This window comes from Silurus meridionalis, chromosome 25 (assembly GCF_014805685.1).
Source record: "Silurus meridionalis isolate SWU-2019-XX chromosome 25, ASM1480568v1, whole genome shotgun sequence".
NCBI lineage: Eukaryota > Metazoa > Chordata > Actinopteri > Siluriformes > Siluridae > Silurus > Silurus meridionalis.
In genome coordinates, this window is record NC_060908.1 from 10,320,508 (window position 1) to 10,347,907 (window position 27,400).

A 27,400-nucleotide genomic window follows, 5' to 3' on the forward strand; every position below is an offset into this window, starting at 1 on the left:
AGACACTACTGTAACTTGTTATAAGCTTTGGTTTTATAATCAGATAAAACTGTAATGGAATTTTTGGTAATAAACACCAGAGATGTAACTGGAAAAGTACTTCAGGTCAAATATGGTGTGGCTTTTAAATTCTTTGCAGCCCATCTTTTCTTATATTTAACAAGGGTGATGATAAGACAAGATAAGATAAGATATACCAATATTAGTGGCGCTCACTACATCTTATTTCTAATGTTAGCTAAAGTTTTTATTCGTGCCATTAAAGGTTTATTTTAAATGTATCGTTGTAGGGGCTAAGTTTTAAATTCATTTTTAAAGAAAATATATATTGTATACAATTTCAGATCAAAATGTGAAGCTGAAACTATAATCCCAATTCCAAGAAAGTTGGGACACTGTTTAAAATCACACTAAAAACAGAATGCAATAATCTACAAATGAACAATGAACAGGGCAACAAAGGAATTTTAGTGTTACTAAAAGGAAACAGCTGGAAAAACATTTCACAACTAACTAGGTAATTTTCATCAGATCAGTTACATGAATAGGTAAAAAAAAAAAGAAACAAAAAAAAAAGGAAAGATTGGCAGAGGTTTAACAGTCTGTGAAAAACTGTGCTTACAAATAGTGGGGAAAAATCAGAATAATGTCCCATAACATACAATTGTAAAGACTTTAGATATATCTTTAACTACATTACATAAAATCTATCAAATGATTACAACATTATCTGCCTGACCATTGCAGCCTTTTATTCTGCAAAAAATTTCGGGACTGACACTAGAATTCTGTATTTGACAAAACTGGGACAATATTCCTGAACCAAATCTCCAGCAACTGGACTCCTTGGTTTCCAGCTGTATAGAGACTGTTGTTGAAAGAAAAGAGGATGCTACACAGTGGCCCTGTCCCAACTTTTTAAGATGTGTTGCAGCTATCAAATTTAAAATTAAAATATAATTTTTTCCCCCTATATTTTTTCCTTAAAATGGTACAAAGCCAAATTGCAAAGAAGTTGGGACATTGTGTAAATGTAATTAAAAACAGACTGCAATGATTTGCAAATGTCATATATCCATTTTCTATTTACTATTAAAAAAAAAAAAAAAAAACATATAAAATGTTTAAACCAAGAATATATAAAATTTTAAGGAAACAATAACGTCATTTTGAATTTGTTGGCTGCAACAGGTCTCAAAGAATTTGGAACAGGGCCACGTTTACCACTGTGTTGCCTCACATCTTCTGTCCATATACATCTAGGGACTGAGGAGACCAGTTGCTGAAGTTTATGGAGTGGAATGTTGTCCATATATGTGTCTGATGCAGGACTTCAGCTGCTCAACAGTTATGTGTGTCCTTTGCAGAGGTGGCAAAAGTACACACATCCTTTACTTAAGTAGAAGTACAGATACTCATGTTTTAAAATACTCGGGTAAAAGTTGAAGTACTGATTAAACTTTTTTACTCAAGTGAAAGTAAAGAAGTCTTGGCTCAGACATGTACTTAAGTAAAAAGTAGTTTGTGTCGGCATTATGAGGGAAAAACCCACAAAACGCCACCTAGAGGGTTAATTGTGTAAAACATGTCGGATTTTGTGTTTGATTTGAGACTTGGCGCATAAATAAAACATTAGTTTACTAATTAAAAATATTTTTATCTGGAGTTTATTTATTTATTTTATATCTAAGTAAAGAAAGGACATCGTGGATAAATGTATTTTTTCCCGAAGGTTTTAATCTCCCCTCTTTTATATTTAGATATTTATTAATGTATTTAAATTTTTTATAAAAATGGTAAAAACAGAAATGCGCGCTAAATTGATAAATAAAATTCAATAAAACTTCAATAAAACAATAAAACTTAGTGCCGTTTACAATAATTTACATTTTGACAGCCAAATATATATATATATATATATATATATATATATATATATATATATATATATATTTATATATATTAGGGATGCACCGAAATGAAAATTCTTGGCTGAAAACCGAAAAATGTAAAAAATGGTGGCATTTCTGGATCGTATTCACGTATGTTTTGCACAAACCCTTTTGTTTAAATTTTGTTTACTCACAAGTACACTCCTATACTCAGTTCTCTCTGCACACTGTACTGTATAATATACAGTAGGTTTGCTGGTGGCGCAATTGTGTGTTTTGTGTATTTGTCCTACACTGTTCCGTGTTGTCTTTGCACTGTCTGTCTTGCACTGTTTGCACCAGGTTGCACACGATGCACTTTATGTGGCGAGGATGTTTCGCTGTGTACTGCATCAGCTATATAGGGTTGAAATGACAATACAAGCTCCTTGACTTGATAGAGATTTAACCTAGGTTTGTGGATGAAGAGGCAAACTGTGTTCATAGACAATGATTTCTGGAGATTTTAATAAGCCCATGCAGTAATTTCCATTACAGAATCATGACTGTTTATACCCAATCATCTTACTCACCTGTTGTCAATGACCCTAATTAGTAGCAGAATAAAATTTGAGTTGGAGAAACAATCACACTTACTTTTTCAACACGTTTGTATCCCCATGCCAACTTTTTTTGAGACTTGCAGCAGTCAAATTCAAAATGACCTTTTTTTTCCTGAAGATGGTACATTTTCTCAGTTTAAGCATTTAGATTTTCCATTTTCTATTGTGAAAAAAATATGGGTTTATATAATGTAAGGAATTATCTCATCATCTGCCTCCTGGACAGGATCACCTTCTGTTGTATAGACAGGATACCCCCGAATTCAGCCTTTCCTCTCGATCTCTGCTCTCCTACAAGCGCTTGGGGAAGTCTCAATGAAAACACACGAGGCAGCTCTCAGAGAGAAGTTCTAAAGTTTATTGTCTCACACATGAAGACATACTTCCAAAGAAAAGGAGCGAGAAAGGGAGGGCTGCCAGGTGTGTGTGTGTGTGTGTGTGTGTGTGAACAGAAGAGAAAGTTAGGAGAGACAACTACACAAGGTCATGTTGAGCCTGCAAAAGATAAGCCTAAAACAGAAATACAGGAACCACTGTTTGTGTGCGAGCAAAGTAACAAATGCCACAAAAGGTGAATTTGAAATGATCAATGATCAAAACAAACTAACAGTTATTTTTTGAAATTCGATATAAATCAATAAATTACATTTCCTCTGTTTGTGAGTGTTTTGTCTTTAATAAGTGAAAAACATGCATGTAAAATGGTGTGTGAATGACTTTTATATAAAAGCTCCTTTCTGCTTCAGCTACCATCACTGGATGAGTAAGAGATTCTCAGAGCAATCCACAAATTTGGATACATTTCTAAGAGCTCCCCTTTATGTATAATTATCACCCTAAATGCATTTATTGAACAATGAAATACACACGTCATCGTCACTCAGAACCAACTCCTTGGCTAATTGTAGCCATAAGATACATACAACCTCTATATCTTTATATGTTATTTAAATGAGCCGTTTAAGCTGCACTGTTTAAGCTGCACTGGAGATTCCCCTTACTGAAATCAGTTCAGGACATATTCAGTACAATCAGAGAAAACCTTTGACATCACCTCACTTAAAGGGAACCAAACCAATAAGTGCTGTTTAACTTCAATCCAACTAGACTAGTGAGGATGGATTTGTTTTGTAGCTACACACTAGGGCTGCACGATTCTTGCTAAAATGTGAATCACAATTTTTCTCCATGGGAATTGAGATCACGATTCTCTCACACGATTCTCATGTTTTCAACCAAAACATTTATTGCACTCAAGTAAAAACAGTGCTACACAGGATTTTCAGTTATAATAAAAGTAGTAGTAATTTGCATTTTGCAGTTCTTTCTCGACTGTCATGCGACACTGAGTATATAGACCTGGCAACGCAACGGATGAACAATAGTTGCGAGAGGGCAGACAGTAGCGCTTGTCTAAAGTCTTTATCATTGCCTTAAATCCCTCGTTTTCAACAGTGTTTATAGGAGCCATGTCTTTAGCTAGGTGATAAGCGATGGCGTTTGTTATGTCTTTGTGCCGCTGGGAACTTGAGGGGTATGGGGATGCACCGTGTAATGTCTGAGTTATTGAAGTTTGTGTGGTCTGGCGGCTGGTATTTTTTAGTGTGGCTCCCTTGTCTTTCATGGCTAATTCGTACTGTATTTTGTGGTGACGTCTGAGGTGGTTGTAGAGATTGGTGGTGTTACCTTGCGGGGCTGCCACAATGCCAAAGCACTGCTTACAGATTACGACTCGTTGCGCATCATCGTCAGGTTTAAACCCGAAAAAATTCCACACGGTGCAATGTGCTCCTTTTTTCGTTACCAATGTTTCTGCATCGTTGCCACCAGGAATTTCTGAACTGGCGCTAATTTTTTCCTCTCTTTTGAATGAAACCAATGTTACCGCTCTAAATCCACCAAGTTATGTTACCGCTCTAAATCCACCAATGTATTCGGGTCTGCCGCTTTGATACACGTCACGTGAGTGACAGCAGAACGCCGCAAATAAGGACGCGGGAGGAGAGAAACGATCGGGTCTGATTGGTTAATAAATAGGGTTTGGTATTACACAGTGTGAGTAAGTTTGACTGATATAGCATCTTAGAATGTTGTAAGTAAATACGTGAACACGTGAATGCAGCATCTAAATACAGGGAAATACTATATTTGCACGTGAATCGCCGTCATTTAAAAAGATCGAATGTATGTATGAATCGAGATCGTGATTCATTTTTCGATTAATCGTGCAGCCCTACTACACACATTATGATAAACCACATACTATAAATTATAATGTTATGCAGCTAAAATAAACATTGTTGCCCTATGAGTAAAATCACAGCAGGCAACACAGCATATACAGTTAAAATATTTCATTAAATGCATACTTTTCCCATAACGAGATGAGTGATAGAGCTGCATACACACCTTTATCTTTTGCACATTTCCCCCTACTTCTTTCCTATTTTGCCTGAATTGGGCTCCTGATGGTTTAGACTTTTTTTGTCATCCATAATTTCAATTTGGATTCAGTTCTCCTTACTGACGTGATGTCATCCAACCCCCACTTGCCTTTCTGAGTGTATGAGTGAGGGAACTTCTCCAGTCGGTGGGCACACATTCCCAGTTCCGACCAGGTTTCTTGTCCATGACATGATATAATATTTGACGCGACTGTGTGTAATTGAGCGGGGGAAAAAAAACAATAAAAGATTTATTTTTGCCTTAACACCTCGTGCCACTAAATCCGCCACAGCCAAGCAGCATTCAAAACGAGTTTAAAACAGAGTGCATGCTCTACCCTGATTGGTGGCTTGCTGTTTATTTGACCAGATAAGTTTTTATCCACTCATAAATTAAGGAAAGGAAAGACTGATTTTTCGGTATGTAGTTGAGTAAAAAGGTATTTGACTTTGAAATGTAGGGAAATTAAAGTTAAAGTCTCCCCGAATTAAAATAAAACTTTATTTCGGCTTCTTCAATTAGGTCTCACCAAATGAAAATACTTGAGTAAATTACAGACACGTGAAAAAACTAATTGATTCGTTCACAACGAATGTTATTATCGGTTAGTTGGGCTGCTCAAGTTATGGGTTAGCGTGACAGCAAGACAACATGGCCGCTTGCAAAAAAAGCAGCAAATAATAGCAGCAGTAAACAATTATATTTTTGGTCACTGTTGTAGTTTTCAGCGAATGCTTATGCATTTGTACGCCAATGCATATTTTATTATTTTTTAATCAAGCCTGTTAGATTGTTGCGTTTCTCGGTTTCATTCTCTTACAGTAAACAGTAAACATACATGTTTTCAAAAGTGATTTACTACGGCTTTACTACGTTCAAATGCTTGTTTTCAATGTTTGTATTTAGTTTATGCATATATCATTATATAATTAAATTAATTATATATTCTAGATGCTTATATCTTCACACCTGAACTAAATATATGTGTATTGTTTTAAACAAAAATTGTCAAAACAATGTATTATATTTTATATTGAGTTATAAATAGGGATGCACTGAAATGAAAATTCTTGGCTGAAACCGAAAACCGAAAAAGAGGAAAGCAAGGCCGAAAACCGAAACACCGAAAGAAATAATGCCTATTATTATTAATTATTATTTTTTTCAATTGCATAAATTAATATTAAAGTTCCAAAGAATAAATCAATTACAAATTATGAAAATATTTATTTATAGCACATTGCAACAATGCACAGGATAAAATAAAATTCAAACAAAAGTCTTTCGTGAAACTGATTGCTGAAATATCTGCAGTTATATGCTTATGAACGTGAGTTGCAACAACATTAAACAGCTCAAGTAAACACACCTCTGAAAAATGTCGTCTGCTCGGTATGGCATAACGGGGCTCAATTTGCTCGATCAGCCTGCGAAACCTCACATCTTCTACGACAGAGAATGGCTGATCATCTAAGGCAATGCATTCCATAATCTTTTGTGTAATGACCTTTGCCATGACACTGTCACAGGGAAACTTCCTTGCCTTTTCAAAAACGTGCTCGGAGGGGTTTTGCTTTTCTGTGCCGCGTTCCTCTCATATTCAGCAAAGCGATCGGGATGTTTGCATTTTAGCTGATAAATTAAACCCGACGTGCAGACGAACCTCCTCTTGAAATTTCTGCATTACATGTTTTGCAAATCGCTATCCGTGGGTCTTTCTCAGATATACTGAAATACGTCCACACGTTGCTGCAGGCGCGGGTTTCTGTTTGCGTCATCACAACAAACTGTTTCGGCCGTGTTGTTTCGGTGATCAAAGTCTTTCGGGCCATTTTCGGCCGAAAATTTTCGGTGGCCGAATATTCATTGCATCCCTAGTTTTAAAGCATGGTTGGCAAACTGCCTTCTGCAATTATCATTAAAAACAATACAAATGTTGATTTACCAAATTGCTTCACTTTGCATACATAAATGCTGTTTTTTTTACAGAAAGAAACAACCCAGCAGGGAATTTGTTCAAGGAGAAATCCCCCATGTACTCTTCAACTAGCAGCCACTATAGTTAAACTCAATATGTGGCTTATACCAGTTTTATACATAAATATATACTTACTGTACTTGTTTACCAGCTTTGCACATTTTTCACTGCCATAGCCTTTATATCCATTAGTTGTACGTTTTCAACAGTGTCTGCACATACACACTTTCGCGGACACGACTAAACCTGTCCTCAAAGTGTAATTTGTTCAAAAATAAAACGGAGGAGAGTCGCCGCTAGCTTTTTTTCGAACATAACGAGTCTACATTATGCGCACTGGACTAGGGCGAATGAATTTTTTTAAGTGAACATTTTATTTATTATTAATATTTATTATTTTTTATTATTTAATACAAAATATTGTATACAGTATTTGGATTATGTTAATTAGTTTTAGTATATTTTATATTCTATTTTTTCCCCTATTATTTCTATTATTATATTTATTTTTACAAATTGTTTATATATATATATATATATATATATATATATATATATATATATATATATATATATATACAGTGGAACCTCGGTTACTTAATTTAATTGGTTCCGTACTTTATTCAGTAACCTAAAAAGTTCGTATCCCGATACGCGTGGATAGAGTGTGGGTGGCGATAAGAAAAGAACCGACTTGCCTGTGATTTTTTGGTGCGCGACGTTCATATCCTGAAATTTTGTTCGTAACCAGGGGCAAAAATTTTGATGAACTGCGATTCGTAACCTGAATTATACGTATGCCGGGGCGTTCGTAACCCGAGGTTATATATATAAATAATTTTTTTTTTTTTTTTATACTTGGGGAAATATTTTTTTTGATCCCCTTACAAAGAAATAAACAATGTAGAATGTTTATGGTAGGTTTATTTTAACAGAGAGACAGAATATAAAAAATCCATAAGAAAAACATTAAAGAAAGTTTGGCAAACTTCAGACAGCCTGTTCATGTGCATAGAGCAGAGATACCTTGGTGTGTTACCAATGGTTTTCTTGGTGACTGTGGTGCCAGCTCCCTTGAAATCATCAACAAGTTCCTTCTGTGTAATTCTGAGCTGATCTCTCATCTTTCTCAGAATCATCCTTACCCAATGAGGTGAGATTTTGCATGGAGCTCCAGAGTGAGGGCGATTGACTAATCTTTTATTTATTCCATTTTTGAATTATCGCTCCAACAGTGGTCTTTTTCTCCCCAAACTTCTTGTTGATGGTCCTGTAGCCCATTCCAGCCTTGTGCAGGTCTACAATCTTGTCCCTGACATCCTTTGACAGCTCTTTTGGATTCACTTCTCTCATACTGACCACTGGATGCTCAACATTGCACCTCATGGCAAAGAACTTTCTTAATATTTAAGAATTAGAATTGTTGCTCTCTATAAAGATTGCCGAGGCTGTAAGATCGTTAACAACCTGAAACTGATTTACGGTACAGTGGCCAGGGTCATACAGAGGTTTTCCAAGACGTGAGGCCTGTTCCAAGTGAAACACAAGAGCCGACCAAAGAAGTCCTTGTGCTGTGCATTAGGTGTAGAAGTGAAGTAAAAAAAGGCATGAGTGCTGCCAGCATTGCTTTAGAGTTTGCAGAAGCAGAAGGTCTGCTTTTCAGTGCTCAACCCTTATATGCCACACACTGCAACAAGTCTGTTTGCATGGCCTCATCCCAGAAGGAAGCCTCTTCTAAATCTGGCTCACAAAAAATATAAAGGAAATATCACACTATAATATATTTTATATTCTACAACATATACTATATAATTAATGCAATTTTGTATATTATTTACATAAAATAAGCATAAATAAATAGCACTTCATTAAACTATACCATGATAAGGAGAAACAGGTTTTGCTTACTGTGCTGATGTTTCACCGTTATCCGTGACACCAGTGTGTTTTCTTTTCATGTGTTTATGAATCCTACATCCATGCCACACAAGCTCAGCTTTGCATAACTTACAGGCTTAAAGGCTTACAGTTTTACAGCATATTAATATAAAATAGTAATATTGCCTTGCGTTTAATATAAAATGCTCCCATGCCTCAGTGCCGGTCCCAAACCTGGATAAATGGGGAGGGTTGCGTTATGAAGGGCATCCAGCGTAAAACAAGCTAAATCAAATATGCGGGTCGAAGCCCGGGTTACCAATGACCGCCAGAGGTTTGTTAGCCAACAGAGTACCTGTGGAAATTTGGCTACTGTTGGCCGAAGGAGGAGAAGAAAAGGACAGCAGGAGTAGAAGTGTAGGAGAGTGGAGGTTAGGGTGGGCATTTTAAATCAAGTCACGTCAAGAGGCTTTTATTGTCATTTCTACTATACACAGTGGTACACAGTACACAGTAAAAACGATACAACGTTCCTCCGGAACCCTGGTGCTACACTAAACAACAACATAGAGCTATAACATAACACAAGCTACATAAAGTGCATCGAGTGCAACCTGGTGCAAACAGTGCAGACGAAAAACAGTACAGACAGACAGTGCAGACAGACAACACAAGACAAGACACAAAACCCAATATAGCACCGACTAGTTAACCTACTGTATACTTTGATTATACAGTACTGTGCGAGGAGAATGAAAAAACTATACATGTGAATATAAACAGAACAATGTAGTGCAAAAAAACAGCAGCAGTCAAGAGGTGCAAAAGACAGCATGTAAATAGTATAGTATAATAGAGTGAAAGGTGCAAAAAACAGCATGTAAACAGTATAATACAGTGAAAGGTGCAAAAAACAGCAGTTAAAGAATGTAGTACGGTCAAGTATAAATAATAATAAATAAATAAATAAATAAATAGTGGTGGAATGGATTGAGATGAGTAATGAGTGTGTGTTAAGTGTTAAGTCCAGGTTGTACAGTTCGGTAGCACACATTTGAGTGAGTGAGTGAGTGTGTGTGAGTGAGTGAGTTCCGTTTCAGTTCTGTGTATTGAGAAGCCTGATGGCTTGAGGAAATATACTGTCGCACAGTCTTGATGTGGTCTTGATGGCAGGAGAGTGAAAAGTGTGTGTGAGGGGTGTGTGTGGTCGTCCACAATGCTGTGTGCTTTGCGGATGCAGCGTGTGGTGTAAATGTGCATAATAGAGGGGAGAGAGACCCGATGATCTTCTCAGCTGTCCATACTATCCTCTGTAGGGTCTTGCGATCCGAGACAGTGCAGTTCCCAAACCAGGCAGTGATGCAGCTGCTCAAGATGCTCTAAATGGTCCCTCTGTAGAACATGGTCAGGATGGGGGGAGGGAGATGGGCTTTCCTCAACCTTCTCAAGAAGTAGAGACGCTGCTGGGCTTTCTTCGTGATGGAGCTGGTGTTGAGTGACCAGGTGAGGTTGTCTGCCAGATGAACACCAAGGGATTTGGTGCTCTTGATGAGTTCCACTGAGGATCCATAAATAATCAGTGGAGATTGGTCGCTCTGTGCTCTCCTGAAGTCCACAACCATCTCTTTGGTTTTGTCAACGTTCAGAAACAGGTTGTTTGCTTCACACCAGGCAGTTAGCTGTTTCACCTCCTCTCTGTAGGCTGACTCGTCGTTCTTGCTGATTAGACCCACCATCATCAAGTTGAAACTTGACGATATGGTTGGAGCTGTGCATTGCTACACAGTCGTGAGTCAGCAGAGTGAACAGCGGTGGGCTGAGCACACAGCCTTGAGGGGCCCCAGTGCTCAGTGTGGTGTTGCTGAAGATGCTGTTCCCGATCCGGACGGACTGAGGTCTCCCAGTCAGGAAGTCCAGGATCCAGTTGCAGAGGGAGGTGTTCAGGCCCAGTAGGCTCACCTTCTCGATCAGGTGCTGAGGAATGATTGTGTTGAATGCTGAGCTGAAGTCAATGAATAGCATTCGTACATATGAGTCCTTGTTGTACAGGTGGGTGAGAACCAGATGAAGGGTTGTGGAGATGGCATCGTCCGTGGAATGGTTTGGACGATACGCAAACTACATGGGGTCCAGGGAGAGTGTAAGCTGGGTCTTAATGTGCCTCATGACAAGCCTTTCGAAGCACTTCATCTCGATGGGTGTGAGCGCGACAGGACGATAGTCATTAAGGCAGGAGACAGTAGATTTCTTCGGCACGGGAACAATGGTCGTTGTCTTGAGGCACGTGGGAACAACGTTGCTGCACAGGGAGATGTTGAAGATGTCACTGAAGACATCTGCTAGCTGTTCTGCACATTCCCTGAGCACTCTGAAGGCAGAGTCTCTATGTTTCAACAGCACACGCACATTTGCAGTCATCCACGACTTCTGGTTGAAGCATGTAGTTGTAAATGGTCTTGGAGATGGTCACATTATCAACGCACTTGCTGATGTAGCTGGTCACTGATGATGTGTACTCCTTCAAGTTGATGGAAGATTTGCACCTGTTTCAGAACCGGTTTAGAGCGTCTGACAAACGGTCTGTATACTGGAATTAACATAACAGAGCTGTGGTCTGAGTAGCCGAGATGGGGGCGGGGCTCTGCGCGGTGTAAACAAGATCCAGCATGTTCGCTCATCTCGTTGCAAAGTCCACATGCTGATGGAGTTTAGGGAGCACAGTCCTAAGATTCACATGGTTGAAATCTGCGGCGATAATAAACAATCCGTCGGGGTCACTAATAGCGCCGTAGAGTTCACTCAGTGCCTCCTTAGCATTAGCGCTGGGAGGAATGTACACTCCGACACTTCCGGGACTCTGTCGCTGAGCCACGTCTCTGTGAAAACAAAGACGCAATAGTCTCTAAACTCTCACTGTGTGGTTTCGCAGAAGTTGGATGTAATCCAGTTTATTGTCCAGGGAGCAGACATTTGAAAGAAAAATGAACGGGAGAGGCTATGGTTAGCATTTAGCACAGTGCTTCCGACGTTCCCTCTCCCGGCATCAGGTGACACCCGAGGGCTGGGGGCCTGGTCTTTGTGGCGGAGGTCGCAGCAAGCGGAGGTCGCAGCAAGCGGAGGTCACGAAGGATATTGATAACATCATGCAGATTATTAGCAGTGTCTGGTGGTCGTACACATGAACACATCTGACTCTGGTGACCATGTATTGTGAAAGGTTGAGCTAAATAAACATTTGAGGGGGGTTAAACTATTCTATCATGGTGTGGCTGGAAAGAGAAATGGTGTAGGTGTGATTCTGAAGGAAGAGTACAGTAAGTGGGTGGTGGAGGTGAAGAGAGGTGATGGGTAGGGTGATGAACGTGAAGCTGAAAATTAAAGGGGTGATGATAAATGTCATCAGTGCCTATGCTTCACAAGTGGGTTGTGAGATGGAGGAGAAGGAAAAATTCTGGAGTGAGTTGGATGAAGTGGTAGAAGGTGAACCTAGGAAAGAAAGATTAGTGATTTTAATAAGCATGTTGGTGAAGGGAACAGAGGTGATAAGAAGGTGATGGGTATGTATGGCCTTAAGGAAAGGAATGTGGAAGGGCAGATGGTGGAATATTTTGCCAAAAGGATGGAAATGGTAGGGCTGGGCGATATGGGCAAAAAAAAAAAAATCCCCGATTTTTTTTTTTTACAAAAAATCCGATTTGCGATTTAAATAGATTTTTTTTCCCCCTGCTTAAAATCAATCTGCATATGACAAAGAAAATGTTCAAAAAAAGTTTTAACTTTGCCTTTACTTTTCTTACAAACTCCACAGTAAAATAAACGCAGTCTTGTGCTGCCGCTGTCTTGTTCATTTCGTTGGGCCCTACATCTCTCCCACTCGACAGCATGCGTCTGTTTTAGGTGCTGCAGTAAATTGGTGGTACTGCTACCTTTGCTTGCAACAGCCTTCAAACACACTTTGCAGCGGGGTGTTGTTTGTGCTGCATCTGACGCAGCAAAACCGAACCAAATCCAAATTACAGATGACACTGTGCCTTTTTTGGGAACGCGTTCTTCTGCTCGCTGCCATGTCTCTCTATGGCAAACGTGCGGGGGGAGGGCTGAGTTCATTCGAAACTATGGAAGCCCAGAAGGGAGCGTCGGCGGACATTAAAGAGAAACCCTATTTTTATTGAAACTGATCGATGTAAAATACGCATTTGAGTTAATCAATAAAATAGATTTATTGCCCAGCCCTAGGAAATGGCAGTGGTGAATACTTATTTTAAGAGGAAGGAGGATCATAGTGTTATGAGAGTTGACTGACTTATAAGAGTGGAGAAAGGTGCACACAGGTGGACTATGTTCAAGGTGTTGGCAGGGGACAGTGTAGCGAGACAGCATTGAATGGTTGTCTGTAGGATGGCTTTGGAGGAGAAGAAGAAGAGGAGGAGTGTGAGGACAAAGAAGAATGAGATAATGGAAACTGAAGGACTGTAGTATGAGATTCAGGGCAGCTGATTAATGAGGAAAATGAGAGAGAGAAGGTTGGATGGTGTGGAGATGGTAAAGCAGGAAGTGGATAGGATTAGTAGGGAGGACGTGAGAGCTGCAATTAAGAGGATGAAGAGTGGAAAGTCGGTTGGACCAGATGACATACCGGTAGAAGCATGGAGATGTTTAGAAGAGATGGCAGTGGAGTTTTTAACCAGGTTGTTTTGGAAGGGGAAATAGAGAAGGAGTGTGCTGGTACCGGTTTTTAAGAATAATAGCGATGTGCAGTCCTGCAGTAATTACAGGGGAATAAAGTTGATCAGTCACACCAAGTTATTGGAAAGAGTAGTGAAAGCCAGGCTGAGAAAATCTGTGACCATCTTTGAGCAAGGTTTAATGCCTAGGCAGAGCACTCCAGACGCAATATTTGCTTTGAGAAGTTCAGATGAAATAGCATTGTGTGTTTGTGGATCTAGAGAAAGCATACGACAGGGTGCAGAGAGTGCAGTTGTGGTATTGTATTAGAAAGTCAGGTGTGTCAGAGAAGTATGTAAGGGTGGTGCAGGACATGTATGAGGATATCGTGACAGCAGTGAAATATGCAGTAGGAACAACAGACTGGTTTAAGGTGGAGGTTGGATTGCATCAAGGATTGGCTCTGAGCTCTTTTCTGTTTGCAGTGGTGATGGACAGGTAGACGGATGAGGTCAGGCAGGAGACTCCGTTGACTATGATGTTTGTGGATGATTTGTGGTGAGAGTAGGAAGCAGGTTGGGAAGAGCCTGGAGTGGTGAAGGTACATGCTGGAGAGAAGGGGAATGAAACTCAGTAGGAATAAGACATAAGACATATCACAGGAATAAGACACATGACAGGATTAAGATGTGTGAATGAGAGGGAGGCAGTGAAGTTGTGCAGTTGCAGGGAGAAGAGGTGGAGAAGGTGGAGGAGTTTAGATACCTGGGGTCAACAATGCAAAGTAATGGAGAGTGTGTTAGAGAAGTGAAGAAAGGGGTGCAGGCATGGTGGAGTAGGTGGAGAAGAGTGTCAGGAGTTATTTGTGATAGAAGTGTATCTGCAAGAGTGAAGGGCAAAGTTTATAGGACTGTGGTGAGACCTGCTATGCTGTATGGTTCAGAGACAGTGGTATTGACTAAAAGACAGAAGGTGGAGCAGGAGGTCACAGAGCTAAAAATGTTGAGAAGAATAATAAGGATAGACTGGATTAGTAACGAGTTTATCAGAGGGATGTAGGACGTTTTGGAGACCAGGGGAGGGAGGCGAGATTGAAATGGTTTGGGCATGTGCAGAGGAGGGACATGGGGTATATCGGTAGGTGAATGCGTAAAATGGAGCCGCCAGGATGGAGGAAAAGAGGAAGGCCAAGGAGGATGTCAAAGAACTTCCAGGAGCTCTCTAGCCCCGACCAAAAGGCAACAGTTTGAAGAGAGAGTGCGCTGGGTGCCATCCTGCATGCAGTGTGATCGTGTAATGGAATCGGGTGAGGAATAGAGCCCATCTGGACTGCCGGGGGTTAAGGCATTTAACTTCCCGAAGGTTTTGGAGGTTCTTGTTATCTGTGATCACCATGAATGGATGCACCGCCCCTTCCAACCAGTGCAGCCATTCTTCGAGAGCCAGTTTGCTAGCCAGCAGTTCTCTATTTCCGATGTCATAGTTCTGTTTAGCGGGAGAGAGTTTCTTCGAAAAGAAGTCACAGGGTTGCGGGCACAGAGGGTTACCCGTCTGTTGGGATAAGGTGGCCCCTGTGCCTGTGGAGGAGGTATCCATGAAAAGGAACTGTGGATCCGGGTGTCGTAGATGAGGGGCGGTACTGAACCTCCTTTTGAGCTTGAGGAAGGCGTCTTCGGCCTCCGGATTCCACACAATGGTTTTGGCCTTTTGCCTCAGGAGTGAGGTGAGCGGGGCAGTGACCAAACTGAAGCTCTGGATGAACCGTTGATAGAAATTGGAAAATCCTAAGAAGCGTTGGAGCTAGTTTGTAGAACCCAGGTGAAGCCAGCCTAGAACTGCCTTAAACTTCCCGACAGACTGATGTCGTACCCCAGGAACTGTACCGTAGACTGGTAGAACACTTCTCCAGCTTCAGGTAGAGGTGGTGCTCCCGTAATTGTCCTAGGACCTGGGTGACGTGACCTTGATGTTCTGTTAGGTCTCAGGAGTAGATGTGGATGTCATCGATGTAGACGATGACGAACCTATAGAGGAACGGTCAGAACACCTTGTTCATGAACATCTGAAACACCGCTGGAGAAATGGACAGTCCATACGGCATGACCTTTCCCGACTTTATGTCCCCGACGACCCCACGGACCCTGAAGCTATCATTCCACCTAATCTAATCATGTCAAAAACACCACACCACTTATCAGTGGGAAAACTGGTTCCCCTACCAACCCCCAACAGCCCTGGTCCCATCTGGGTGTCGATTTCCTCACGGATCTGCCGAACTCTGAAAGTAACACCTGCGTCCTAGTAGCTGTGGATTGCTTGTCCAAAGCCTGCTGATTGGTCTGCCCATAGCTCTAGAGACGGTACTCTTCCACCATGTATTACTGAATTTTGGCCTCCCAGAATAAATTGTGTTAGACTGAGGTCCTCAGTTCACATCCCACGTATGAAAGGCACTTTTCAAGCTCCTTGGTGTTACCATTAACCTCTCATCTGGATGTCACCCACAAACTAACGGCTAGACAGATTGGAAAATACAGGAGCTGCTACCTCTGATCCTACTGCCACCAAGATCAAACTAGCTGGAACCGGTTCCTCCTGTGGGCCAAGTGCGCACAGAACTTTCCACGTCAAGAAGCCACCGGCCTGACCTCATTCCAGTGCATCTTCCTGGACAGATGAATCTTCAAACGTCCCTGTGGTAGATCACTGGGTCTGAGAGAGCGTGCAAGTATGGAAGTTTGGCACATACCCAGTTCCAAAGAGCCCTCAGAACCACATCGGAGGCACCTCTTTACCAACCAGGAGACCAGGTGTGGCTATCTACCCGAGATCTGTGCCTCTGAACTGCCCTGTAGGAAGGAGGGGTATGGAACAGAGGAACGCTCATGGGTTCTCAGACAAGACGTCTTGGACCCAGCACCTCAATCGAACCCAACACCTCAATCATCCTACCCGTCCCACACACTGTGGTCGTGGGCGTCCCTGGCATCAGGTTAGGGCGCCAGGAGCCACCCCTGGAGGAGGGGGTAATGTCAGAGAACCACCAGCCATGCCTCTCTCCTTCACTCAACACTCTCGCTCAGCCTCTCCCTCCTACTAATCACCTACATCGGTCCCCCATTTACCTGTCCCCTTTATAAGGTCCCTATTCCTTTTCACTGACTGTCTGATTTACAGGTTACTACCATAGATCATTCCGGACTACCTACTGCTCTGTTCCCTGTGCTTCCATGCTCCTGACTACTCTTCGCAGGGAGCACTTAGTTAAGTGTACCATTTGCTTCAGTCACATCTCAAACTCTCGTGTGTGTGTATGTTTGGACTATGAAGAACATTCTGTGTTACTCCCGGTTTCTGACGCTTGGTCTATCCGTGAAAGAGGAGGTTCATAGATGTGGTGAGGAAAGACATGCAGGTAGTCGGTTTGAAAGAGGTAGATATAGAGGACAGGGGGTGTATGGAGACGGATGATCTGCTGTGCAACCACAAATGGGAGAAGCTGAAAAAAGAAGAACTTATATTTATTCTTCTTTTAGCTAAAATATTAGGGGAGTAACGGTACATATATTTGGTACAGTGTGAGCACACGTGAAATTACCGGATGCAATACTTTTTATGTCTGAGTTCCCTCTGGAACATATCAAATCAAATCAAATCAAATTTTATTTGTCACATACATACAGGGTATGACATGCAGTAAAACACTTATTATGACAGTCTGGCATGAGGGAATAGGATGGGGAGAAAAATAATAGAAAGAAAAAAAAGACTGGTAAATAAAGTATAAAAACTATATAAAATAAAATATAAGAATATATAAAGATATACAGTACAGACCAAAAGTTTGGACACACCTGCTCATTCACAGAGTTTTCTTTATTTTCATGACTATGAAAATTGTAGAGTCACACTGAAGGCATCAAAACTATGAATTAACACGTGGAATTATATACATAACAAAAAAGTGTGAAACAACTGAAAATATGTCATATTGTAGGTTCTTCAAAGTAGCCACCTTTTGCTTAGATTACTGCTTTGCACACTCTTTGCATTCTCTTGATGCCTACTTTAAAGAACCTACAATATGACATATTTTCAGTTCACTTTTTTGTTATGTATATAATTTCACATGTGTTAATTCATAGTTTTGATGCCTTCAGTGTGAATCTACAATTTTTATGGTCATGAAAATAAAGAAAACTCTTTGAATGAGCAGGTGTGTCCAAACTTTTGGTCTGTACTGTAAATATAATATATATAAACTTTTGGTCTGTACTGTGTGTATATATACATATACAGGGAGTGCAGAATTATTAGGCAAGTTGTATTTTTGAGGATTAATTTTATTTGAGGATTTAATTTGAACAACAACCATGTTCTCAATGAACACAAAAAACTCATTAATATCAAAGCTGAATATTTTTGGAAGTAGTTTTTAGTTTTAGCTATTTTAGGGGGATATCTGTGTGTGCAGGTGACTATTACTGTGCATAATTATTAGGCAACTTAACAAAAAACAAATTCATACCCATTTCAATTATTTATTTTTACCAGTGAAACCAATATAACATCTCAACATTCACAAATATACATTTCTGACATTCAAAACCAAACAAAAACAAATCAGTGACCAATATAGCCACCTTTCTTTGCAAGGACACTCAAAAGCCTGCCATCCATGGATTCTGTCAGTGTTTTGATCTGTTCACCATCAACATTGCGTGCAGCAGCAACCACAACCTCCCAGACACTGTTCAGAGAGGTGTACTGTTTTCCTCCTTGTAAATCGCACATTTGATGATGGACCACAGGTTCTCAATGGGGTTCAGATCAGGTGAACAAGGAGGCCATATCATTAGATTTTCTTCTTTTATACCCTTTCTTGCCAGCCACGCTGTGGAGTACTTGGGCGTGTGTGATGGAGCATTGTCCTGCATGAAAATCATGTTTTTCTTGAAGGATGCAGACTTCTTCCTGTACCACTGCTTGAAGAAGGTGTCTTCCAGAAACTGGCAGTAGGACTGGGAGTTCAGCTTGACTCCATCCTCAACCCGAAAAGGCCCCACAAGCTCATCTTTGATGATACCAGCCCAAACCAGTACTCCACCTCCACCTTGCTGGCGTCTGAGTCGGACTGGAGCTCTCTGCCCTTTACCAATCCAGCCACGGGCCCATCCATCTGGCCCATCAAGACTCACTCTCATTTCATCAGTCCATAAAACCTTAGAAAATCAGTCTTGAGATATTTCTTGGCCCAGTCTTGACGTTTCAGCTTGTGTGTCTTGTTCAGTGGTGGTCGACTTTCTGCCTTTCTTACCTTGGCCATGTCTCTGAGTATTGCACACCTTGTGCTTTTGGGCACTCAGTGATGTTGCAGCTCTGAAATATGGCCAAACTGGTGGCAAGTGGCATCTTGGCAGCTGCACGCTTGACTTTTCTCAGTTCACGGGCAGTTATTTTGCGCCTTGGTTTTCCACGCTTCTTGCGACCCTGTTGACTATTTTGAATGAAACGCTTGATTGTTCGATGATCACGCTTCAGAAGCTTGGCTATTTTAAGACTGCTGCATCCCTCTGCAATATATCTCACTATTTTTGACTTTTCTGAGCCTGTCAAGTCCTTCTTTTGACCCATTTTGCCAAAGGAAAGGAAGTTGCCTAATAATTATGCACACCTGATATAGGGTGTTGATGTCATTAGACCACACCCCTTCTCATTACAGAGATGCACATCACCTAATATGCTTAATTGGTAGTAGGCTTTCCAGCCTATACAGCTTGGAGTAAGACAACATGCATAACGAGGATGATGTGGTCAAAATACTCATTTGCCTAATAATTCTGCACTCCCTGTATATATATATATATATATATATATATATATATATATATATATATATATATATATATATATATATACATACATACACGTGAAATGGTGTGGTATAAAATATAAAGTGCACTGTGCTGTGCGAGTCCAGAGTTTAAAGTGTCGTGGTGCCAAAGGTGAGATATGTACAGAGAAGAAGTGTGATGATGGAGAGAGTGGGCCAGTTTTTAGATCCTGGGTGTCTCCTGGTTTAAACACCGAATGGCCTGCAGGGAGCGGAAGCGTTTCCCTGACCACAACAGAGAAAAGAGACCATTATTGGGATGGCTGAGGTCCTTCATAATCTTTCTGGCTCTGGTCCGGCACCTCATGCTGTAGATGTCCTGCAGGTTAGGGAGCTCGGTGTGGATGGTACGTTCAGCTGAACGCACCACCCTCTGAAGGGCTCGCTTGTCCTGCATGGTGCTGTTCCCGAAACAGGAAGAACGCTCTCAGAAGCATCAGAACGTTCTCAATGGTGCAGGTGTAGAAAGTCTTTAGCACCTGAGAGGGAAATTTAATGTCCCTTAAGTGTCTCAGATTGTACAGACGCTGCCGGGCTTTCTTCACCAGGGTGTTGGTGTGACAGGACCAAGACAGGTCCTGTGTGATGTGAGCACCTAGGTACCGGAAACTGTCCACTCTCTCCACTGGGGTCCCGCTGATATTTAGCGGTTGGTATGACCGCTCCTGCTTCGTGCTGAAGTCCACGATCAACTCCTTGGTCTTGCTGACGTTCAGGAGAAGGTTGTTCTCCTGGCACCATCTTTCCAGGTTTTTAACCTTCTGTAAGTAGGCTGTCTGAGGGTGAGGGTGGATAAAGTGTGTTTTGGAAGTTGGAAGTGGCCACAAAGTCATATGTGTACAATGAGTACAGCAGGGAGCTCAGAACACAACCCTGGGGAGTTTCAGTGCTGAGGGTGAGGGTGGATGAAGTGTGTTTCCGTACGGCTTGTGGTCTGTCTGTCAGGAAGTTAGAGATCCATTGGCACACCGGCAGGCTGAGTCCCAGGATTTCCAACTTAGAGGTGAGTGTGGAGGGGAATTATGGTGTTAAATGCTGAACTGTAGTCCACAAACAGCATATTTGTATAATTCCCATTTCTTTGTTCCAGTTGGCTCATCGTTGTGTGGAGGAGATGAGCAATGGTGTCCTCAGTAGAACGGTTCTGACTGTATGCGAACTGTAGTGGGTCCAGTGTGTCTGGTATTGAGGCAGTGATGAAGTCTCTGACCAGTCTCTCGAAGCACTTCATCACTACTGAGGTTAAAGCTACAGGGCAGTAGTCATTAAGGCAGGCGCGCTGGGGTTTCTTCGGGACAGGAACAATGGTGGACTGTGAAACATGAGGGGACAACAGATTGTTCCAGTGAGAGGTTGAATATCTCAGTGAACACCGGTGCTAGCTGGTCAGCGTAGGCTTTCAGAACCCGACCTGTGATGACATCTGGTCGTGCTGCCTTCCTGGTATTCACCCTATTGAATGCCCTCCTCACGCCATGCGATTGTGAACGTGTTTACCTCTCCAACTCTCTCGGTGTGCACGCTGGTTGTGCCGCTAGCACCGCAAGCGTGGTTAGCTGCAGCCTCGAAGCGAGCGTAAAAGGTGTTTAGCTCGTCTGCCAGAGAAGCGTCCGCATTCACCATTCTAGAAAATTGTGTTCTATAGTCCGTGATTGTTCTTAGTCTCCTAGAGCCACCATGTTGAAACTTTGACTCTAGTTTCCTCCCGTAGCACTGCTTTGCATCCTTAACCGCTCTGCGAGCTCTGTAAGAGCCCTGTGTTGTAGGCAGCGGAGCGGGATCTCAGAGCGTCGCGGATGGTTTTATCCACCCACGGCTTTTGGTTAGGAAATGTTCTGGTAGTGTTTTTTTGCACCCTATCATCCGCTAGTTTCCTGATGAATCCCACAACCACTTCCTTAAACATGTTGACGTCATCAGAGCTGCGCCTGAACATGTCCCAGTCTCAGTCATCCAAAGCGTCCTGCAGAGCGGCCACCGATTGGTCAGTCCAGCGCGCGACCTCCCTCTGAACCTGAGCTTCCTGTTTCAGCCTTTGTTTGTAAACAGGAATGAGGAAGACTGGTCCGATTTCCCAAACGGTGGACGTGATTGTGCCTTGTAGCTGTTCTTTAGTGTTGTGTAACAGTGGTCCAGTGTCCTTTCACCCCTGGTGGGGCAGGTGATGTTCTGATGAAAGTTCGGTAGTGCGCTCTTGAGGTTGGCACTGTTAAAATCTCCTACCACAATGAGCTCAACGTCCCGATGCTGTGTTTGGTGAAGAGTTATTGTCTTGTGTAAGTCGTGTAAAGCAGTGTCCGTGTCCGCTTGAGGCGGGATATAAACAGCACTGAATATAACTGAGCTGATTTGAGCTGAGCTGAGGTAGATAAAAGGGCCGACATTTGATGGTCAGTAGTTCCAGGTTTGGTGTTCAGGAACGTGAAGGAGGAACGATGTTTGCAATGTCACACCAGTTATTGTTCACCATCAGACACACTCCACCTCCTCTTGATTTCCCCGACTCCAGTGTTCTGTCCATGCGGTAAACCGAGAAAAACTTAGCCGGCTGAATGGCGTGGTCCGGTACCGCTGGGTTCAGCCATGTCTTGGTGAAGCAGAGAAGGTTGCAGTCCCGAATGTCCCTCTGGAACTTGACCTTTGCCCTGAGGTCATCAAGCTTGTTCTCCAGTGACTGGACGTTGGCTAACAGGATACTAGGTAAGGGAGCGTGGTGTACGCGTGCCCTCAGCCTGTTCCTGAAGCCGGACGCTGGTACGGGTCGCATCCTTTGTTCTGTTTAAAAACGTAGCTGACTGCAAGTTTGTTTAGCTTTCACCTCACACTTTGACCGCATTTTTTATTTTTTTTTTATTAGTAAACTTGAAAACAAACACAACAATGCTAGGACAAAAATCTAAACTAGGGTTAGCACAGTGTGACTGTGGGTACTCACTAAGATTTGTTTTGCGGATGCCTAAAAACCTTACAGATTCTTTAGCGTTTTATGTCTTGCTTCACGAGTTTAAATATATACATATATTAGGGGTGGGAGAAAAAATTTGATTCACCTAACTATCGCGATTCTTTTTAAATCGATTTTGAGATCGCGTTGTTTACCTCAGAATCGATGTATATTTAATTATTTTACTTTTCCAGAGAGGCGGTGGAAAGACGTTACTGCTTTTATTCCAACAGAGGGCGATTTTGTTGTTGTCTGTATTAGATGACGTCGTATCCGTTTTATGCTGGCGCAAGAAAGCAAAACCATGGCAGAGGCAGGGGAGTAAACCTCTTTGAGAACTGTTTAACGGATAAAGACCCTGCTTTAGTCACAAACATTGACTCTAATATGGTTATCGCTGCCCAATTAACCGGCTTTCTTTATACTAAGTCACGACGCGCACATTCACAATCTGGCCTCACAGCGCGCACTGAAGCTGCCCGCTGTCACGAAGTTACTCAGACGAATACGACGCATCACTGGATATTTCCATAGAAGTGCTGCAGGACTTCATGTTTTGCAGGAAAAACAAAAGTTACTGCAGCTCCCTGTGCACAAAATTATAACAGACGTTTCAACGAGATGGAATAGTGCCTATGACATGGGAGCAACAGACTGCAGTAACAGCTGCACTGCTCACCTGAGGTGAGGAAGCGAAAGAAGGATTTTAGCACCTTGACTGAGTTGGATATTGGAACAGTTTAACAGCACTTTTGTTTTATTTTAGAAAGTATTATTTTTAGTTATTTTGTTGCACATTTGAATATTATATTAAAGTTTTTGGTACTTGAAAGTTTTATGGTTCAAGGTTCATTATGCACTATGTATGTGTATGCTCCTGAAATAAAAATTCAGAAAGCTGTGATGCATTGTTTTTGTTAATATAACTCATATACAGTTTCTTTAAGGGTATAATTAAGTATTTGGCATTATCTAATCTTTATTAAGCAAACAAAAATCACACTTTAAACAATGAATCGCAATAGCTACAGAATCGCAATATGTATTAAATCGGCACAAAACTATCGGGATAGTATTGAATCGCCAGATTAGTGAATCGTCCCAGCCCTTTTCATAAATTGTTCTCTAATTTTGATCGCCTATATATATATATATATAAAATATCAAAATTAGGGGGGAAAAATTTGCCATTTAACGTCGGTTATCTCGGTGCAGCCGCAGAAGAACTTGCGGAAGTGGCGGAAAAATCAAGGCTTACAGCTGCTACAGGTGTTGTATTGTATACTGGTGAATCTCTGCTGTTAGTTAGTGCACATATGCCTTTTGTTGTTAAATGTTATGCGATGAACGAGAGGCAAAAGTCACGCTTGGCGGCGTGGAACGTGTGATGACCATCAAAAATCATAGAATGAACACCGGCAGGATCGGGGGGAATCCGCGGTGCGCTTTGGGAAGAAAAGAGCAGCCGCTGAGAGACGGTGAGCGTGTGGAAGTTTAAATAGGAGCTGGTGATGATGCTAAACGAGCACCATATGTGCCCCTTCGGCGTGGCAGGTGCTGCCATTGTTCATTCTATGCTTTTGCTGCTCATCCCATGTTCTCCCGTGTGCTTTTTAGCGCGGCTTCTACTTTGCCTCCGCTCATCGCATAACATTTAACAACAAAAGGCATATGTGCACTAACTAACAGCAGAGATTCACCAGTATACAACACAACACCTGTAGCATCTGTAAGGCTTGATTTTTCCGCCACTTTCGCGAGTTCTTCTGCGGCTGCACCAAAATAACTGACGTTAAATGGCACATTTTTCCCCCCTTGTGCTCGAGATATTAGGGTTTGGTGACATAACCGATAAAAAAGACAAATACAAAGACAAAGACAAAGCGAGAATTTGGCGGTTCCACTTCAAAAACGTCAACTTAATAGGGTTGTCGAGTTAACCGAGTTCAAGATAAGTGGGTTCCACTGTATATAGTATTTATTTATTTACCACAACAGGAGTTTCATCTAATTGACAACAGAAGGTCAAGTTTGTCTTGAAGGTCATGTGCCTCTTATTGTAAAATATGCACATGGGATTTTGGACACCCCTGAACTAGTGAGACATCTCTTTTTAAGACAAAGTTTTTCATTTCTAACTTAAGCATTTTGCGAAAAAAATTTTAAGGCAACTTTGCACTTTCTTGCCCAAAGAAAGTCTGTGAAGAACCAGTGTGAGCCAGAGTAATGACTGCTAAATGAATCTCTGATCTGTTTTTCTTTAGAGATGATCAGACGTGTGGTACGGCAGAGCAAGTTTCGCCATGTCTTTGGCCAGGCGGTGAAAAATGATCAGTGCTATGATGACATCAGGGTGTCACGAGTCACCTGGGACAGTGCCTTCTGTGCTGTCAACCCCAAATTTGTTGCCATTATTGTGGAGGCCAGTGGAGGTGGAGCATTTATTGTCCTTCCGCTTCAAAAGGTAACTTGCATATACACATACACACACACATCCATGGATTGGCCTTTATCGAAAGATAATCCATACTTTATCCAGCATATCCCACAGATGCTATATTGAACTGTGAGGCCAAGTCAACAATTTATGCTGTGTGTCAATTAACAATGTTTATGTAGGTTATCAGCAGAACATTGCCCAGAGCATCAAACTCCCTCTTCTGGCTTATCTTTCATTCATTGTGCATTTTACTACATTTTAATCCTCAGGTAAACAACCCACACCTCGCCACATGATGCAGAAAAATTATTTTTTATTCATCAGACCAGACCCCTTTTTTCACTGCTCCATGGTCTAGTTTGGATGCATACATCCCCACTTTGGTTTAGTGTGCGATTGTGCTGCCCTAATTGCAGAAAGCTGCCATGCCCTGTCTACTCTGACAATTTTCAGTAGCTCTTCTGTGGGAAGATGACGTGATGACATCCCAGTGATGTACAACCACAAGGTTGATGAGGCAGCCTCTCAAACCAAGACCAAGCATGAGGTCAGCATCATGGAGGAAGTAGTCATCACAGTCCTGCTGACTTCAAGGTTGATGTTGTCCTGCAAGTTACATCACCATCTAACTTCCTGACTTTGTTATTATTTAGCTGGTGTGCCAGATTCCTGAGCATCATGGAGGAAGTAGTCATCACAGCTCCTGCTGACCTCAAGGTTGATGTTTTCCTGCAGGTTACATCCCATCTGTCTTCTTGACTTTGTCTTATTCAGCGTGTGTGCCAGATTCCTAAGTCATTCTGCTTGGCAGATCTAGTGCCTGCTTCCAAGTTTCACAAAGGTGGTTGCTTTGCAGAGGGCTTTGCTCCACTTCCTGTTTTCTCAATGAAAGTTGTTCCACCTCTCTTCTTCACTTAGGTCCTCCACCTCACCACTCCATTGCAGACATTATTTCAGTAACTTGCTCTGCTGTGTTATTTTGTTTCCCTTTGCTCCTTATTAGATTACTTCTCCATGAATTATTCTTGCTTGTTTCTGCTTGTCTGTTATCTGATCTTTGCTATGAACTGTGACAATATATAAATATAGCTCTGATCTTAAACATTCACAAACTTCAATGTCTTAGCTATGCATGTTGCAAGATATTTTTCTGTTTAGATTAACTCTGCTTGCTGGAATATAATTTTCATTGTCTTCTTTTGCAGACAGGTCGTATCGATAAAACCTATCCAACTGTCTGTGGACACACAGGCCCTGTGCTTGACATCGACTGGTGTCCTCACAATGATCACGTCATTGCCAGTGGGTCTGAAGATTGTACCATAATGGTATGGTTTTCTACTTATTTGAGTGTAATATGAACAAAGAACAAAGCACCAGCCAAACTGTGCAGAGTTAACTTTTTATTGGTTTCCTAGGTGTGGCAGATCCCAGAGAATGAACTTACTGCTCCACACTCAGAGCCTGTTGTTGTGTTAGAGGGACATTCCAAGCGGGTTGGCATTGTGACATGGCACCCCACAGTCCGGAATGTCCTCCTGAGTGCTGGTAGGCAACTTTCTAGCAGACTTTGGGAAATCGCTTTACTGACCAAACCGCTTAGACTAACATGCTTTTCAGTATAGCAATAATAGTTTAGGCATTGCTTTAAGTTTAAAGACCTGTACTTCCTGATTTAATAAGTTTTTTACCTTGCCTTTAGGGATGTGCTCCTTACTACTTGTTTCCTCCATCTCTGCCCTATTAAAATCTGTTACTTGACCACACCACTGCTGCTGCATACCCAACCACCTGACTTAGGCTGGGTTGCTGTCAGGCCTCCAGCTGTCTTCCCATTTTTTATGAGAGAAAAAGAATGTCCATTATTAAAAATAGACATTTGCTCTTTGATACATCAATCTATAAAACAAAAGAAGGAGAGAAGCTAGGCCAATGTAAAAGGGGCCTGATTGATACACCTTTTACCTGAGTGAAAACCTACTGGCATGATTGTCTTCTGGATTGGATCTGGCACTCCCTTTTTGGTCAAATCAGTCAGAAGCACTAGGCACAAACATACACTAATAGCCAGCCACCTCCATTGGGTCTTGGGTTTAATCTCTTATTAATTTGGGGATGCACACAAGTCAAATCCCAAATACTGTACTTCCACCTACCCAGTTGCAGACTTTTGCATTTTGCTGTGAATCCTGCAGTCCTCAAGATTTTCAGGCCAACTTTTAGATGTTTTAAAGGCTGCTGCCAGTTATTACTATAAATCAGTGGTCCACAATCTTTTTTTGCGCCACGGACCGGATTAATGTCGGACAATATTTTCACGGACCGGTTTAATGTCGGACAATATTTTTACAGACCAAATTATAAAAAATTATAAAATTATATGACCGGCATAAAAATTGGTATTTTCTAAATATAATAATGAATGTGAATCCATTGTGTTGTTTTTTGTTAACTTTTGTTCATATTCAATGACCCCCATGTAGAGCATAGTCTTAAATTAATCCTAAACCACCTTTTTCTTGTGTTTGAGCAGCTGGTATGGGTGGCTGCATACCACCAGTCTTAGTATGGTGCTTTCTGAGGTTTGAACAGGTAGAGGTGAATAACACCAAAAAAAACTCCTTCTTTCTGGGACTGCGAAGGGTGGTCTCCACAGAGGACAA

General features: G+C 41.6%; 1 protein-coding gene across 3 annotated transcripts in view; it reads left to right on the top strand.

The window, feature by feature from the left end:
* coro1cb (coronin, actin binding protein, 1Cb) overlaps positions 1–27,400 on the top strand; it is a 57,689-nt gene that overhangs the window by 5,481 nt on the left and 24,808 nt on the right. The window contains exons 4-6 of one of the 3 annotated variants that reach the window (XR_006924367.1): positions 24,562–24,761; positions 25,194–25,284; positions 25,391–25,913. Coding sequence is in view for 1 of the 3 variants with exons in the window: in XM_046839145.1 (XP_046695101.1) it covers positions 24,564–24,761; positions 25,943–26,065; positions 26,156–26,285 (451 nt within the window). In the remaining 2 variants the exon portion in view is untranslated. Of the gene's footprint in view, positions 1–24,561; positions 24,762–25,190; positions 25,285–25,390; positions 25,915–25,942; positions 26,066–26,155; positions 26,286–27,400 lie in introns of those variants that run through there. The other 2 variants (XR_006924368.1, XM_046839145.1) reach the window with 2 other exon arrangements.